The sequence below is a fragment of the Prosopis cineraria genome, unplaced genomic scaffold (assembly GCF_029017545.1).
Source record: "Prosopis cineraria cultivar Desert tree isolate PC_DT_omini unplaced genomic scaffold, ASM2901754v1 PC644, whole genome shotgun sequence".
Lineage (NCBI taxonomy): Eukaryota > Viridiplantae > Streptophyta > Magnoliopsida > Fabales > Fabaceae > Prosopis > Prosopis cineraria.
The window spans coordinates 644-18,797 of NW_026555969.1; the positions used below are offsets into that span (position 1 = coordinate 644).

An 18,154-nucleotide genomic window follows, 5' to 3' on the forward strand; every position below is an offset into this window, starting at 1 on the left:
ATCAAAACACAAAAAAATAACAAAAATCCTAAAGAACCTATTAATATGATAGGGCTGTTCAATCTCATTGCATATCAGATACAGTAGTTTCTTTCAAAGAAACCATATGCAGGCACCAAAGGGAAGGCGTAAACACTGTTCAATCCCATATCTGAAAAAGGAGAAAATATGCCCTTGAAATGTCCAAATTCCTTTCCAATTAAATAAACCATAAAACCCCATATACTGCACACTGCCACAAAGTTTTTTTCCTTCTCATTGCCAAACCCTTAATATTGAATTTGAATTAACTGATTTAGCCTACCAAAAGACCCCCAACTCTCACCAGAGATACCAAGGAGTTTGTTCCAAAGATGGCTTGCTACTTGACAAAGGAAAAAAAAGATGGGGCGGTGTCTCTAGACTGGATCTAACAGCCTTAAGGACCATTCATACTGGCAATATATCATTGTGTTTATCCTACCTACTATCGGAGTCCAGACAAAGGATTTGACCTTTGAAAAAGCTTTGGAATTCCAAATTAGCTTACAAGAAGACACTTACCCTTGTTGTATAATAAGTTAGGGATAGCAGATAAGATTTGCAAGAGAAGATACCGGAAGAATAAAAACCCAAACTGTGTATCTTGACTAGAAGAAAGGGCACATAAATGTCCAATTTCATATCTGACAAGCCTCCTCATATACAAAAAAGATTACAATTTGTCTCAGAATCTCTAAACACGTAACATGAACATCAAGAAAAGGAATCTCATGAGGCATACATGTCTATCACATATTCTTGCATTAATTACAACCCAGTACCACTAAAGTCTTCTTGTAGGAGAGAGTTCTGAATTTTTGCTAACAGTTTGATTCAAAAGAACTACTTTAAGAATGATATACATCTATAAGTACAAAGGATTGTGAAAGGCAGGCAAAAATTCAACCAAATAAAATGTATAGACCTGAAAAGATGAGGCATGCGCTGTGCAACCAACCCAATTGCCTGAAAAGCATATGTTTTGACCTCCCGAGCACTAGCATCTGAGTTAATAGGTAAAATTAAATATGAAATAAGTTGATCCTATTCAAATAATTCAGGGAACAATATCATTGTCTAAACTAGACCTGCATCTAAACTTGAATAGCTGTCAAGGGACTTCAGAATTCCATTCAGAATAACAGGACTCATTAACCTAAGCTGATCAATTTTTGCCTGCACTTCCAGAAATTAGAATTGTACGATCAAAAAGTAGACAATAAAATTTTTGTATAGAACAGTAAATTACAGAATGCAACTTCCAAAATATGAATCCTAAAAAACCCCAGAAGTAGCACACATTTATCAGAGTTATCCGCTTCTCACAGTTTGAATAAACATTTGATCGCTCAATAGCAATTTGAAAATAAACAAACATCATAAGTCTATTTGAAACAACCAGGAGCTTTAAAGCCCATTCTGGCTCATTGGATATGACAAGGCATGATGATATAAGTAGCATTTTATAAACTATCCATTCCACAAGCCTTTAACAGTGCAATGCGTTTGCTTCTGTTAGAATAAGTGATCAATAACTAGTTAGTTATTTAAGTTAGTTTTTAGTGAAACTTAATCATTATCTCATCAAATTAGTTGAGGTTTAGTACAGAAGCTGAACCATGGAGCATCACCTTGAACAATTAAGGTCCAAAAGTGTCAATGACGCACAATTAGATAAAAAATATATATCCTATTTTTTTCTTCCTGTCCTCCATCCAATTCTACAGTTTCAGCAAAATTTAACATTTGGGATGTAAACTTTACAGTTTCTATCTGTCCCACGCACAAATTTCAGCTCATTGGGATATCTTAAGGGAGTTCTTTTGTCTGCCATGCAAGGAAGTTGGTTTACTCTTTTGGGTCAGTAATTAGTTTGTCTATTGGATACGTCATGATCCCCATTGGTACTTCTTTTTTTTTTTTTTTTGGGTTACATCAATACAGTTTGTACTTTCCATTCTCTCTCAATTATTTTACCAGGGTGAAAAATAGTATATACCTCAAAAGCTAGTGTAAATAACCCAGAATACAAATCATATCCAACTGGATCATATCCCAATTGTTGCTTAAGATAAATAGTTTGTTCAAAGCGGGAAATCTTAGACAACAAGCGAGTGCCAAATAATAACACACTCACATGCTTAAATACCCATACTGTAAATTCCATTCCAAGCTGCTTCAACCTTGATGTGGTTCCGCTGCCTATTACATTCAAGAGTATGGTTGTGTTAGAAATTATTGAACAATTAATGGGCTTTCATTTAACAACAAATGCTTTTGGGGAAAAAAAATCCTTGATATAAAGCGTAAATAAACATGTGGTCAGGAATTCAACTTTTGCCATCCTCCCCAACCCCATATTTCATAATTAAAATGAAACTAGATAGAATCATGAAAAGACATCTCAAAATGAGGGGGGGAAAGGGAAAATCAATAGTAGAAAATGAAGTGAAGAGGAAGATTCCTTTAGTCAGAGGTTGAAGTTTTTAAAGGATTCCAAGAAAGCTATAAGCCCCATATAGCAAGTTGCATTTTTTATGGTTTGTGAAGAGTTCGGCTTTGTAAAAATTTATTAGATATATAAATATATAAATTTATTAAAAATGGTAGAAAATCGGTTGAGATGGTTTGGGCATGTACAAAGAAGACCAAGGGAGGCACCAGTGAGAAGAGTGGAACATATAACTTTGAGTCCGATTAAGAGAGGTAGAGGAAGGCCTAAGAGAACACTCTTGGAAGTTGTTGAACGTGATCTCTTAATTAATAATATTTCTAAAAGCTTAATAAATGATAGAGCACAATGGCGTCTTGCAATCCATGTAGCCGACCCCACCTAGTGGGATAAAGGCTTGTTGTTGTTGTTGTTGTATAAATATGGCTAATCAGATATCCCCCTTCTTTCCCTTTAGTGTTGAGTTATCGACAATTTGAATGGATATATAACTATAGCTAATCACATTGTTTTTCCTTTCAATCCTAGTAACAACGAAATCATCCATATCACAGGTACACAAGAATATCATCAAATACACGGACAGCAACACCAAGTAATAGAACATTCTAGTACCATAAATGCAACCAAAAATGCATTGCAAGGTGGATGGGAAAGTATTAGCTGCTGCAATGGACCGACAGAAGACGGACATTAATTTTGCTTTTAGTGCAGGGCTCCCAGGATTGACTCTTGATTCTGGATCAACATTTTCAACTCCAACAGTGCCTACATCAAAGTCAAACATGTACAGATGCTCAACTGTGAAGAGAGAAGAGAACCAAGGAAAACATAAATGCAAAGAATTTGCTATGTCTCTAATATGGAAGAGCAAAAACCAAAAAGGCACGCACAAGCCAAATTAATTTAACCAATCTAACAACTAACCATATAAATATCGCAGCATGAAAGAAGTGTTAAAGCAGTTGTTGGGGTATCATTTAGGGTAATTATATAATCGAAGTTAAATTTAGATCAACAGTAAACAACTTTGTAAATATACCTTCTAGTAGCAGAATCGAACACATTTATGACTAAAAATCTCCAGAGTCAAGCATATTGAAGTGGCCTAATTTAATTACACCTAAGGTACTAAATAATGTTCATTTTTAAGCATTGCTATTAGAGTTAAGAAAAAATCTTCAATTAATCTTATGCTAGAACAGAAGACAGAACGCTAACTTTTTAAAATAGCAACAGATGAAAAGGTGCCAATGGGCACAACTCAAATACACAAAATGCATTCAAGAAGTCACATTTGAGCAACAGTTACATAGAAGAAATAAAGTAACATTTGAAACATGAAATGACAATTAGGAACAATCTCCCAGAATTCAAGAAGATTCTCAAGCACATTACTTTAGCAAGTCAATTTAATCTTTAAGAGCCATGCAGATTCAAATAGATTAATCACACGAGACCCTTACACATATAGTCATATATACATGGTCACGTACAGAATGTGAAGATCAAAAAACAATATCCCCATATCTATAATTTTTTATAGAAACATATGCCTATATGCCCAACTTGCCAAAAGTTAACAAAGCATACCATTAAATAGTAAAAATAGCCTGTTGATCAGATTTTGATCATCTAAATTAACACCATTGGCCTTCTTCTTCAAAAGCTCCTCGCCTTTTTTAATAACAGACTCTTCGCTTGAGTTAATCAATCAAACAACACAAGTAATCCACAAACAAATCACCCAAAAGATATAAATCAGTAAAAAGAGTCAGATAATGCGCAATTGAATTCACATAACACAAGAACTACATTATACCAATCAACAGAGGCAGCAATATATAAGGGATATACAAGCTCAGCGGCCAGCTCCATGGCTTGGATGACATTCAAAATACCCAACTGCACACAGAAAGAAACCAAAAAAAAAAAATTACCACTTGCAGCATCTTTGTTTTTCTTTATCAAGCAAAAAAAAAAAAAGGGAATAAAAGAGTTAGGAAAAAGGAAGAATAAAATGTCATCTGAAAGAAACCTAAGAAAAAGAACCAAATAGTATTCAAATTAAAAATGCAGCAAAACAGCTCGATGTCATTGCAGATCTGATATGGCAATCAGCAAGAAAAAAAAAGTAAGCAGGACACCAAACTTCAAACATGAATACCATGCTTTCCTGCAACAAATCCATAGCCAAAGATAATCTTGCAAAAACAGCACCAACAAAGAATTTCATGCATCTTTCTCTGCCTGAAACCCACATACTTAACAGCTTAAAAGCCTGTACATTGGGCAGTCGAATCTCACCCTCGATAAAAACACTACAAGGCTATTTCAAATCTGCCAAGCCACGTCGTAATGTAGAAAAAGATGATTATTTGTCTTAAGAGCTTCTAAAACACATCACACAAATATCTAGTGATATTGAGCCTCCAAATAAGATATCACTTGCATTGAATATTAATTCTATTAAATAATATAGTCCAAACAACAAACTTTATCTTAGAAGGAGCGTTGATTTTTTCCAAGAAAAATTTGACAAAGGAAAACAAGGGCCATTTGAATTTCAAATCAAACAATTAACGATGCAATTTTATATACGTGTCTGTTAAGCACAATCACTTGGCAAACTATAACTAGCAGTTAAGTGCATATTAAGACCACCTTGAAGTGAAATTCATCCGATGATTTCTCACAACAGTAAAATATCAAGCATAAGCAGCCTACAACTTGGTTTATGCACATTTCAAATGTAATATTTGGGAATAATAATAACAACAACATCAAAACATTTCCCATATTATCATGAAAAATATCATTTAACCAGTTACATAGTTACCTTTCCAAGCAGAAGTTTATCACTTGGCAACTGTTGTTTCCCTGTAACACGATTGGCTTGAGAAACTGAAAGTCCAGAAGGGGATCCACCACTGCAAATAATCATCAGCTAACATTTAATTTACATAAGATTGCAATAAAATATTCTAATGATAGAACAAGTTCAGATATTGCAAGGATAGTTTCAGCAATCAACGTAGCTCCAAACCTCTGAGTAACCTGCTGGTACAACATTGTGTGAGTAAAAAACTCAATAAACAGCTCCCTGTCATGTGGATCAGTCACTAATCTATACTTTGCAGCAACTTCGTCACTAATTTGACTTGAGTGGCATTCACCAACTACCTAAGAGAAAGAAGAAATTCATTAGCAAGAGCTCAAAAACATATGATTGTGGGCAGCTAGTCACAGCACATGATACAAGCACACAACAAGTTAGTTAAGGCCCTTGGCCGGGACACGATAAGGCACTTCATGCATGGCCTTTTTTTATTTAATTTGTGATACTAAAAGAAATTTTATTGAAAAGAAAAAGGAAAAGTTGAAAGTGCATGTTGCTTTGAGGAAAGGAGTAAGGTCAAGCACCTAGCATCCTATTAATCATTTTATTTCTTTTGATAAATTGTCACCAAAGTTGTCAAGCATTTTTCAGTGTTGTCTCCATGGAAAATTTGCTAAGGAACTTCTTTAAAGCTGTAAAGAAAAAGGAACAGAGATCTGCCGTTGCTTGTGAATCCAGATTCCAGAAAGGATGACCCCTAAAAAGACCATTGATGAAAACTACAAAGAGGCCACACAAAGAAATTCTCTCTCAATTAAGATGTGATAAAAGAAACTTCTCATTAAACACTCTCACGTTCCTTTCTAATGACAGACACAGCATGCTAGCCAATACAGCTCACTTCCAAAGAACTTTATGCTCCTTTTCCTGGCCACAACCAGTAAACTTAACGGCTAAAAATTCTACAGATTAGCTGGAAAAACTGATTGAGTGCTGGAAAATACCAAACATCCTACTACAAAATGGTTGTCACTACACAATGCAGAAAAAGATGATTGTGTGCTTCAGAACAATGAAATTATATACGAATATAAGGAGAAAGGCAATTTTTGGTCTTTGAATCTGAAGCAAATCATTTATATTAATTCTGTTCAGTGCACGTATCCAAACCAAAAACCTTTAGCTTGAATAAGCAACAGAAGTGAAGTCACTATGTAAGTCACAAGGCACCCTTACCGAAAAAAATAGTTAAAAAAAAAAACTATGATCCTGGAATTAAGGGCATCAAGATTCAATCCAAGAGCAAAGAGAATGGCAAGGGAGGGAGATAATAAGATATGGTTTCATTGTTTGAAGAAATATTGATCAAAAGGGACGCCGGGGGCATGCAGAGGCAAGTACATATACATTAAAGAATCATACAGGAATCAGTAGCCATAAATATTATTTAATGCACCATGACATTATTTTGTGTACAATATAAACTTAGAAATAAAAAAATAACATCTCTAAGCAAAGAGAAATAGGATGGTCACAGTCATTATCCGGCCTGCAAACTCTAAATAGAGAAAAACATCAATACAAGAACTATATGAAAAATAATTATAGTATTGTAAAGGAGATAGGAAGGTCAAAACCTTAACAATGATTCTTAGTATGATTTCCTGGTGTTGAAGAGGAAGTTTTGAGATGTTCACCAAGAGAACAGGCGCCAAATTCTCTTTTTCCTGATTTACATGATCAAATTTTAGATTTCATGCAGAGAAAAAGTGATCTGTTAAATTTTGAGCCGGGTGATTGAAGCCAAGGAAAAACAGATCTTTAAAAGGGTTCCAAATAAAGCTTTGGAACAATCGAATTGTCTATCCACTATAAAATTATATATCTCTCGTAGAAATTTCAGTCAAATGGTAAACCGGTATAAGCAGTATCAAAAATAACATTGTGGGATAAAAACCAACAGCAAATAGTCACTATATTTAAAAGTTCATATATACAGACCTTTGCATCTACACGTTGAAACGCCATCTCTATATACACAATACAAAAATTCCTTATCATGGGAGCACCACTAGATTCTGAGTAAAGTTTCCATAACTCCAATAAAGGTAAACCAATGTCAGGCTGAAGTTTTACTCTTTTGTTCACATGACTCAAAATCTCAAGAACCTGTTGAAAAGATAACAAATTAACAATTACAGGATGTTATTTATAAAGCCAATCTATTTCACTACATCAATAAGCCAAGAGATCAAAGGACTGAAACACAGCTAACATGGTAATTAAGCTCGAAAAATTATTGTTGTTGAAGCAAATTCATACATATTTTACATAGGAGTATATTTTCATCTTTCAACACTGAAAAGGGAAGTAATTTGCTGGCGTATCAATACTCTACTTAATACACTAGCTTAAATCCAACTTATCATAGGAGATTTTACTAATAAAAACAGTACAAGATACAGGATTAGCACTTCATAGTATTCATTCTAACCATCCGTATATATATTACCAAAACTAGAAAGAAAACATTGAAACATCTCGCAAACTGCCAAGAGCAGTGATCATTCTCAAGCAAAAATGTAATTTCGAAATTCCGCTGAAGCCTACAACGACACGCCACGAACGCATTCAGAAGCTACCTTGTTCCGAACAGCTTGGGATTGAGACGATAGGGAGGAGATGCAGAGAGGAAGAAGCTTGGAAAGCAAAGGTTCGAGTTTGGAATCATCACAAAGAGCCAAACGAGTTAGCATTCGATCAAGCAGTTCTTCAATCTCAGCATCAGACTTCGCTGCCAGCACTGATGTTGACGTTGACGATTCCGCCATCTCTTCCCTCTCGCTTCTGTTCCGGCTTTCCCAATGGTCTATACTCTTCTTCGCGCTCAAGTTAGGAACGAGGATTGTTCTTGGCTTTTACACTAGTTTGATCAAGCCAACAGCGAGGGGCCTTTTCCGCCAAACACTTCACTGGTTTTCACAAAATATGAAATTAATCTAGATTGGGTTGGAATTAGTATGTGTTCGTATTAAAAAATTAAAAATTTTTTATTGAAGTTAGGATTTAACTGAGTTAGTAAATTGAAGTTAAGAAAAGAGTCTGTAATTTTAATGTGATTTATGTTTAAATTTTTTTAAAAAAAATCAGTTAAACAGATTGAAAATATTTAGATAATTTAATTTAAAGGACAACAGTTAAGATATATAATGATAAAAATGAGTATAAATTTTATTGTATATATTTTTGTGATTAATTTGATATTTTTAAAAAAATCATAAACTTTAAATTATTTTTTTTAAAAAAGGTAGACTTAAAATATCTAAAATAAATTAATTGCTTAAAATTTTAAAAAAGAGCATGAAAGAATGATAAATTATATTCTATATATAATTAAAATTTAATAAATAGTCTAGTTTGATCTTCTTTTAAAAAAATTAAAATTTAGAAAAATAATATTTGCAAATTGAAGTATTAAATATTAAGTATTATTTATAATTATAATATTGGATTACTCTGCAAAACTACCAAGTACATTGATCCCCACCTCGCCAACTTCTAATGTTGGATTGCTCTGCAAAACTACCCTAAATGGAAGAGAGGTCTCAATGGTGAGAGTAGAGGAGTCATCGGCCAAGGAGATAGAATGACAGAGAGAAGGGGCAGAGGAGAATGCAGAGAAGATGGGTCTAAAGAGATTAGATCTAGACCAAGAAGAAGAAGAAGCAAAGCAAAAGAGAGCCATAAGGATTTGTTAGACTCGCAAAGGAAGCCAAGAATGCCAGAAACGTTCATGTGGAGTTGTGGAGGGGAGAATGAAGCGTTAGGTGAGGACTGAGATGAGCAGGGACATGCTAATACAAGAAGGGACGTCAGAGAGATAGAGGTCAACCGAAGGTCCTTGAGAATAAGACAGTGGAGATCAACTAGCGAAGACACCGCCGCCTGTGAGCAATGCAAACAAGGGAGGTCACGAGAGCAAGAAAGGACCACGCACGTGAGGAAGTGAAGCAAAGTTGGGGCTCAAGGGAAGATAGACGAGAGGAGAGAGTAAGCTAATGCTTTCCTAATAAATCAACGCCAACACCCAACGTGATGGAAAAAGCTAGATCTAATAGCTTCCCCAAAAATGCTCATTTACACTCCAACTTAAGTTGAAAATTTCTACTCATCCAAACAATATTTTTTAAACTTTTTATATCCTAACCTTAATTTGACCTATTCCGACTGAGGTTAAAAATTAATCCAAACATGCTCTTAGTAATTAGAAGAGATAATTTGAATTGGTGGAGCTTAAAACTGGCTCAATTTTTCACCAAAAAACCCAAGTTCAATTTGAGTTGGGCCTGTGTGGGCCCATATATCAATGCACAATCTTAACCCCTAGGTACTTGTCCAAATACTTAGAGACTTAAATAATTTAACTTGGAATCTCACGTTTGAGTCTTAGGATATACAACAGGACAGCTAAGCATGCAAACATTCCTTATTAGTGATACCTGCAAAACTTCCTTAAAAAAGGCCTTACCTAAATGGGGATTTGGATTAGTTTAGGGTGAACTGGATGGGCAATGAACCAAACATACCAGATACTTCAAGATACTGGGTGCAAAAGCAAAAAAAAAAACTTATTATGATGGAAAAGTTAATTTTTTAGTCCCTCAACTTTTAACTCATTCATAACTCAATCCTTTAACTATAACTTGTTACGAATCAGTCCCTCAACTTTTGACTCATGTATAACTCAATTCCTCAACTTTGAATTCTTCTATGGCTTAGTCCCTCAACTTTTGGTAGTTTTTTCATGTTAACTTAAATTACACATCAAAAAGTAAGAGAATGATATTTTAGAGCAAGAGATAAGCATCTTTTTTATCCTTCTTATTTGATAATGAGAATTTTTTTAAAAATTTTGAAAAATAAAGATCTAGTTATAAATAAATCAAAAGTTAAGAGACTTAATTGAAATGAATTATAGTTGGGAGATGGAATTACAATGAGTCATAATTGAAAGATTAAGTTACAAGCAAAAGAATTAAAAGATTAATTTTTTTCAATTATAATTAGAGCTAGAGTTTCTTTTTTCTTTTTTTACCATTTGATTATTACTAGAGTTAGAGGCTTTTTTTTCATTTTAACTTAAAATTAATTAAGATTGTTATTATAAAAAATATAATGTACTTTTCAAGACATTCAATAAATATGAAAGAATCAATTTTTGAAAACATTGTGCACCTAAAAATTTTAAAATCGAGGTTAAAATTCATTTTTTAAATTATTTTAAAGTATTTTATAGATTAAAAATGGAAAAACAAACCTTTTGATCCCTTTGCTCGTGTTTTGTTATAGCTCTCTGCATATTTTTTTTATCTTCTAAATCTTTGCACTTTCATTTTTTAATGTTATAGGTCCCTAAATGCACAAAATGAACAAAGTGTAAGGGCCTTAAATGCATATAAAACACTAAAAAATGAAAAAGTAGAGACCCAAAACGTTGAAAAAAGTGTAAGGACTTATAGTAAAATATAAGTAAAGTGCAAAGATCAAAATATATGTTTTCCCATTAAAAATTATAGAAATATAATGATATGAATTTTTTATTTCAAAATATCTGCTTAAATATGTATATAGTCTCTTAATACAAAATAAAATAAATCTTAAGAAATTAATAAATATTCAATACATATTATATATAATACTAAAAAATAAAAAAATTGGCTATTTTTGAAATTTTTTTTAGACCAGCCGAAATAGGCTCAATTTTTTTTTTTTAACAAACGAAATAGGCTCAATTGGAAGGGGAAAAAATGCATTTTGCGTAAACTCCGTTCTAAAATTTCCAAGGTTTATTCTTCTATATCAATAAAGAATGCATCAATCACATTATTATATTATTATTTTTGGTAATAATATATACTAAGAACTGAATCACTAACTCACCAGTAATTAAAAAAAGAAAATAAAAGCCCAACCAATTTCAAGCCTATTCATTCAAATAAAGAAACAACAAAACAAATTTAAAAAAAAAACGAATTATATAACTATAAGCGCCTCTCAATGACTCAACTCATCAAATCAAACAGAGCAAAACACTCCCTAGAAAAACAAGACAATTTCCAAGAAAATTATAACAAATTTTCCCGGAAACAAACGACCCAGCTGATGATTTCTCAGCCTTCTCATCATCATCAACATCATGTGGATTGTTGAAGTTAGAAGGAACAATAGTATCTGGAGCTGCATCTTCATCTCCAGACACAGGGCTAGCATTAGGTGAAGGAGAATCTTGAGAAGAATCTCTTAGATTCTTCGGTAACCCTTGGCCATACGTCACGTTGATCTTGAAGTGTTGCCCATTCTTGCACTGCTCGCCGTCGTAGTCACTCGAGAAAAAGTACGTCATCCCTTCCTTCACCAGTGGCACCGCCACCGCCACCGAATGCGGCTCCGTCGCTGATGGGTCCGACGCCGACCACTGGACAGTGTCGCTGTCTTGTGCATCGTCGTAGTCACAGTATTTGTATGTTGTGAAGTTGTATGTCTGGATAACAGAGTGGTTGTTGTCTGTGTTGAAAACTGCATTACAAAAGTCAAAGATTACACACACACACACACACACACACACACACACAAAAATGGACACTAAGTGATAACTGATCTTAAATAAATTTTTTTAAAAAAAAAGCTTTAAACTTTAAAGTCGTTGTAGTTCAATAGAATTAGACTGGAAAATAAGTATATACAAAAAAGATCACATATATTTTCAATGGCACGATTTTGGGTTGTAAGTGACAGAGCGAAGTCACTTTCTTTAAAAATATTTCATGTCATGTTTCTAAACCAAAATCCCAAATTTAAATATTAAAATTTTCTTTTTCTTTTTTGTAAATTATTTTTGTTAACCAAAGAAACAAGATTAATAACAAAACGAAAAATAAACGACTATAACAAAGTCCAAGAAATTGGTGGACTAATTTCCCAGACCCACAGCCAGAATGAAAAGATATAAAACGAAAACAAACAAACCCAAAAAAATAGAAAACAAAAAAAAAAACAAAAAACGAAAATAGACTCGAAAACCCAATAAAATAAACAGGACACATAACAAACAAAATAGAATAGAAAGTCGCAGCAGCAGGAGATTCTTTGAGGAATAGGTCCACGAAAGATCAAACGCTCAAGGGAGCCAGTAGACAAATGCTTCTAAACCTCTGATCAATCAAGAAAATTTTTATTTAAAACTTGACAATACTCAAAACTATATTAATAAAAAATATTAGATATTGAAATGTTTTTTAAAAAATAAGATGGAAATTCTAGAATAATTAATGTTGACACCCCCACTCACACATTGTTTGTCTTGATTATTCAGCTCGAAGAATTAAGGTAAGGGGTCGTGTGTGTGTGTGTATATATATGTGTGTATATATTATCAGGAACCCTAGTATCATTGACTTTTTCAATCTGGTCTGAGTGACCTAAAGAGGATGTTTGGACCAAAAGAAAAGAATAACGTAAAAATGTGACACTTATGACAGACACAGTGATCAGTTTGGCATCAGAATCTGAGATTTTTATTTTTTATTTTTTTTTATCTTTCTTTCCCTTTTGTTCCATCGAAGCCACATAAAGACTAAAGATACAATCATGCCAGTTTGCCTCATTTCTGGGTTATTATCACTAAAAAGCTCAGTCTTTAAGGTTTTGCTTATGAATTTGCGCTTCTCACACAAATTTTCTGAAAGCTTCATTCTCAAACACAGCTAATTTCTAGCTTCAGTTCTTCCTCGTCATATCATAATACCATGAATATATATATATATATATATAAACAAGATATATAAAGCAAGAGAATCAAAATGTTCACTGCAAGTTTCTGTCAATTTCGCATATATAAAAAGAAATATCTTAGTCAGAGAAATAAACCACTTCAATTACAACATTCTTAACACCAGAATATAACAGAACAAACAGAAACAGCAGTATCTTCATGAAACACCAGCAATCAAATTTCTCTAAAAATTAGTCAGAGAAATAAAAAAAAAAGCACCATTTTCTTCAAATGAGTGACTTAAAAGTTAACAGTTACATCCAAAACTGGCACAGACACATGCATTATCAGTTCAGAAAAGAACATCAGACTTAGGCAACACTCAACAAGAACAGAGAAATCATGGAACTTAGTAGTAACTAAGAACATATATGCTGTTAAACCAGTGTCTTGGCGTTAGTAAAATACTTTGTTTATGGCCAGTTTAATCATAGTTCAACAACAGTTCTCACTATTAACTTTTGAATAAGTGCCTCGCCGGTTTAATAAATGATCCAATTTTTAATACCTTACGTACTTGAGTAGTAAATTTAAAACCCTAAGCTCAAATTTCTGTTCCATATATATTCATGCTTACACACACACGCATATAAAAATACACGTACATAAAAAAAGACACAAATTAACAGACTCAGTAAGAAAAGAACATCAGAGTTACACAACACTCAACAGCAAGAACAGAGAAATCATGGAAGAACTTAGCAGTGACATATATGAGCAGTGAATCTGAGATACTATGATCCAATCTTTGATTTATAAACACACACAGACGCAGGCACAATCACTAAGAAAAGAACAATATGAGAATTGGGAAACACATAAGGAAGTGTGAGAGAGTGACTTACTGAGGAAATCTCCTAAGCTGAACTGTTTACCAGAAAGCCATTTCTGGTAATTAACAGAGGGCTTCTCAAGATTGTCAAACCAACCCAGAGAGTCACCCACTGTGTAATTCTTGTAAGCTTTAGCAGATCCTGAGAAACAGAGAGCAATAACAGCAACAAGAAGAAGACCATGATGAAGACAAGAGGATGAGCTTGATCTTCTGTGTTCCATGTTTTGTTTCTTGGGATTTGTGAATAGGTAGATTCAGTTGCAGAAGAAGATGATGAAGAACAAGAAGCAGCTAATTCTCTGACTCAAAAGGGAACAAGGATGTGAGATTGTTATGGTGCCAGCTATGGCGGGATCCAGAGAAGGTCCCTGGCTTTTTCTCGGAATTACTAAAATAGTCACTTTCTCATGTTAGCACCTAATTATTTTTATTTGTGTCATTGAGAATCGTAGTTGTTACTTGAAAAAAGTGTTAAATCACAGCTAACGATTCATAATGTATGCTAAAAATAATTGTAATGTTTGAAATATATTTTTTATGAAAAAATTGTATAAACCAGTTATTGTAAATTTATTTCTTTCGAAAGTTGTCACTTTATAATTATTCGATTTATGATTAAATATTTTTATTGATAATGATTTTTTTAAATTGTCATTACTTTTTATGAAGATACATTTATAACATTTGAAATTTTGTTTATATGAAGAAGCGTCAATAATAACTTATTTTTTATAATTCTTTGAAATTCTATTTTTGAAATTTTTACTCTGTTGATATATATTGAATTTCTATTAAACTAAGTTAATCTCTTAAGTTCTAAACAAAACTTAAAAAAGTAAATAAATGGTATTATGATTTATTATACATTTTATTATGTATATTAAATAAATATATGGATTGGTTAGAAAACTTATATTAAATATAGAAGGGAATACTGGTCATTATCAAATACTTAATTAAAAAAGGGCAGCAGGAGAACAAATTCTATGGATCGGTTTTGGGGCAAGGGACAAATTCCATGTGATATTGTATATAAAGAGGAAAAAGAGGTTACCAAAAAAAAAAAAAAAACAAAGAAAGAAAAGAGAAAAAAGAAATTTGAGAAGTTGATTGGTTTTCAGGCAAGGGACCAATTCCATGTAATAATAAATTACCACTTATATTGTTTTATACTAGGTTTGAATTAATAACAATTTGAATTTAAATTTAAACTAAATCTTTCATTTAAATACGCAAAATTTTATCGATTTAGGTTTTAGTCAAATCCAAATTTATTTTTTATATAATTCTTTTATAATTTTAAATTCTCTTGATAGCATAATTATTTAAAATTTCAATCATTTTAAATCCCATCATTTTTATATTTTCATTGTTAATATATCTATAACTTTCATTAATTAAAAATTAAGGTAAGCTTATCACTTTCAATTGTCTACTTTCATTTCAAATCTTAATTCATATCTTTTCTTCATTTAAAATTTTGTTAAACTACATAAACAAAGAATTTTAAATGTGAGATTTAAAATGTAAGATTTTAAATATAAAATCCATATCCAAATTCACAAATCTAAACACTCCCTTGAGGTATGTTTTTAGAAGAGATGAGTTGTGCTTATTATAAGTCACTTATTGAGATATTAATCAAGTTTTTTTTAAATATTACTCTTTTTTAAAATTCATAACATAAATCAAAAGAAAAAATTTGCTGCAAAATTTTAAAATTTCATTTAAAATAGGAGTAACATTAGAAATTTGTTAGATATACTTTTAGACAAGAGTAGTGATTTAACCATCTCTTTTCAATCTCAATAAGGCAATCAAAAATGTTTTATAATAAAAACTAACAAAAATACACAAACTGTATGGATTGGTTTAGGAATGCGATCACATTGAGTGTTTGATGGGTGAGCTTTTGTTGTCTTTTGTGGTTTTACCACACTCAATTTGAATAAATTTAGACCTAATTAAATCCTCAGGTTAAAGTACTGTTTCGATCCTTATAAGTTTTTTTAATATTAGCCTTATTTAAGATCATTAACTAATCCCTTCATTTTTAAATATAAGCAAAACTTCTCCATGGTTTCTTGTTTTTTATAAGCAAAATAACAAATTTCAAGAAACATTCATGATATAGTTTCTTAGTTGCCCTTCATTAAATGATAATATTATTAAGTTAACAAAACATGGCTAATTAATCATAAGGACATTTTAGTCCAAAATTTTCAATTTCAAATATAGTTATTAGGATTAATCAACTTTTTTTAAATTGTCTAAGTTGCTTAAGCTACCTTACTTATATTTGAAACTGGAGGGTGTGTGTGAGAGAATGTAATACAAACACTAAAATTAGAGGTGTCTATACTTGTTCTGTATTGATCAGCCCGACTCTGTCCTATTGGGACAAGATTATCTCAACCTGAAAGAAAAACAAGATGGTACAAAAAATGGTTCGGGATGAGACACTAGACCACCTTCAAATATCCTATCCAAAGATGAATATAACATACACGTTATTATTTTTCTTTCATTACATATAACTGTTTATTTATTCAGTGTATATATATATATATATTTGTTAATAATATATATGTATATATATTATATGAAATAGTTTCAAATATCTCAACTAAAAGAAAAAACTGATGGTTTAATGTAGTGCTTAGCAAGTTTATTTGAACTTTGTAACTCAATAATCTAGTTATCGTAATGCATGTAGCATGAATGTTATTTATAATTGTTCATGTACTTAATTTTAAGTTATAATTGTGTTTTTTTATTTTAAATTGTAATTCAATAATTAAATTTATATACTCATACTTTAATTTTTAATTTAACAAGTTATATACTTTAATAAATGTTATATCCATGCCTCACTTTCATGTTTTGTCTGCTTTCATGAGATATTCTTGTCCCTTTCTCGTCTCAATTTCCAACAAGAAAGGATGATTTTTGGGATGAAATGATGTATCATGTATGGGATAAAAATTTAGTTTCATTTATTTGTCTGAATAAACTGTTTTGGTTTAGTCCTGTCTCGTGAAAACTCATAACTCATAATTGTTAAAAGCTTAGATAAAATAAATCGGTTGATCCCAAAACTAAAAAGATAAAAAAATAAGACGAGGAAAAAAGAAAGAAAGGGACGAGTGGCGGTGAGGTCCCAAGAGCTGTGAGCCGCACAGTTCAAGTCGGTGTCCGTAAAGTGCCAAAGTAAAACACGGAATCCAAAACACAAACACGTGAGGAAAGGCCAAGGCTGCTGATTGGTGAAGCTCTTCAATGCATCTGCCTTTTTTTTGTCTCTTTTGGACAAAAAAATGAATGTGCGTGTCATTTTCAAATTTCAACACTCGTCACATTTTAAAAAAAAATATTATATAACATTTTTTCAACATCTCATAAAAGTTTTATCACACTGCCATCAGACCGGTAATATTATATAGTAATGAATATTAGGCTTTAATGGACAGCAAGAGTATAAAGTTAAAGTAGCAGAGATGAGAATGTTACGATGAATGTGCGGACATACACGTAAAAATAAATTTTGAAATGAACACGTACGCGAAAAAGTGAGGGTAGCACTTATTGAGAAAAAAATGGTAGAAAATCGGTTGAGATGGTTTGGGCATGTACAAAGAAGATTAAGGGAGGCACCAGTGAGAAGAGTGAAACATATAACTTTGAGTCCGATTAAGAGGGGTAGAGGAAGGCCTAAGAGAATACTCTTGGAAGTTGTTGAACGCGATCTCTTAATTAATAATATTTCTAAAAGCTTGATAAATGATAGAGCACAATGACGTCTTGTAATCCATGTAGCCAACCCCACCTAGTGAGATAAATGCTTGTTGTTGTTGTTGTAAGATATAATTATTATTTAAAAATAAGTAATTACTATACTGAAGTAAAATTCAATTCAAAATAAGTAAAATAAGTACTTTTATTAATTTACTTTGAAAAAGATTTATTTTTTATTTATAATAATTAATAGTAAAATTAAAATGATGCCATACTTTTAATTACATAATTAATTTTTATTAATTTATATGACTTAATTGAAAATATTTTATATACGGAGAGGGAGAGAAGGGAGTACATTTTTATATGCAATGATTAATTATTTATGCCTCGTCTTCTCGTCACATCACTTTTTAATAGTAATAAAAATGCATGTGCAAC

The 18,154-nt window shown here is 32.1% G+C and overlaps 2 protein-coding genes across 2 annotated transcripts; both read right to left on the reverse strand.

The window, feature by feature from the left end:
* Positions 1-525: 525 nt before the first annotated feature.
* LOC129297885 (uncharacterized) lies at positions 526-8,245 on the reverse strand. The gene is made up of 11 exons (XM_054936228.1): positions 7,955-8,245; positions 7,314-7,481; positions 6,950-7,039; positions 5,520-5,656; positions 5,313-5,403; positions 4,296-4,378; positions 4,067-4,173; positions 3,089-3,241; positions 2,159-2,223; positions 1,110-1,197; positions 526-1,025 (listed from the first exon to the last, which is right to left on the reverse strand). The coding sequence occupies exons 1-11, from the start codon at positions 8,141-8,143 to the stop codon at positions 865-867; spliced, it is 1,332 nt and encodes a 443-aa protein (XP_054792203.1). The 5' UTR covers positions 8,144-8,245; the 3' UTR covers positions 526-864.
* A 3,013-nt stretch (positions 8,246-11,258) lies between these two features.
* LOC129297884 (blue copper protein-like) lies at positions 11,259-14,362 on the reverse strand. Its single transcript, XM_054936227.1, has 2 exons — positions 13,989-14,362; positions 11,259-11,888 (listed from the first exon to the last, which is right to left on the reverse strand). Exons 1-2 carry the CDS (start codon positions 14,197-14,199, stop codon positions 11,383-11,385), a joined length of 717 nt encoding a protein of 238 aa, XP_054792202.1. The 5' UTR covers positions 14,200-14,362; the 3' UTR covers positions 11,259-11,382.
* Between the last annotated feature and the right edge of the window lie 3,792 nt (positions 14,363-18,154).

Coding starts and splice junctions, on each gene's coding strand:
- LOC129297885 (XM_054936228.1), bottom strand. CDS start 8,143: ATGGCGGAATCGTCAACGTCAACATCAGTGCTGGCAGCGAAGTCTGAT. Junction 7,482..7,954: donor CCCAAGCTGTTCGGAACAAG/GTAGCTTCTGAA, acceptor TCTTTTCAACAG/GTTCTTGAGATTTTGAGTCA. Junction 5,657..6,949: donor TACTAAGAATCATTGTTAAG/GTTTTGACCTTC, acceptor TCTTTCTCTTAG/GTAGTTGGTGAATGCCACTC.
- LOC129297884 (XM_054936227.1), bottom strand. CDS start 14,199: ATGGAACACAGAAGATCAAGCTCATCCTCTTGTCTTCATCATGGTCTT. Junction 11,889..13,988: donor CAGCTTAGGAGATTTCCTCA/GTAAGTCACTCT, acceptor TTTGTAATGCAG/TTTTCAACACAGACAACAAC.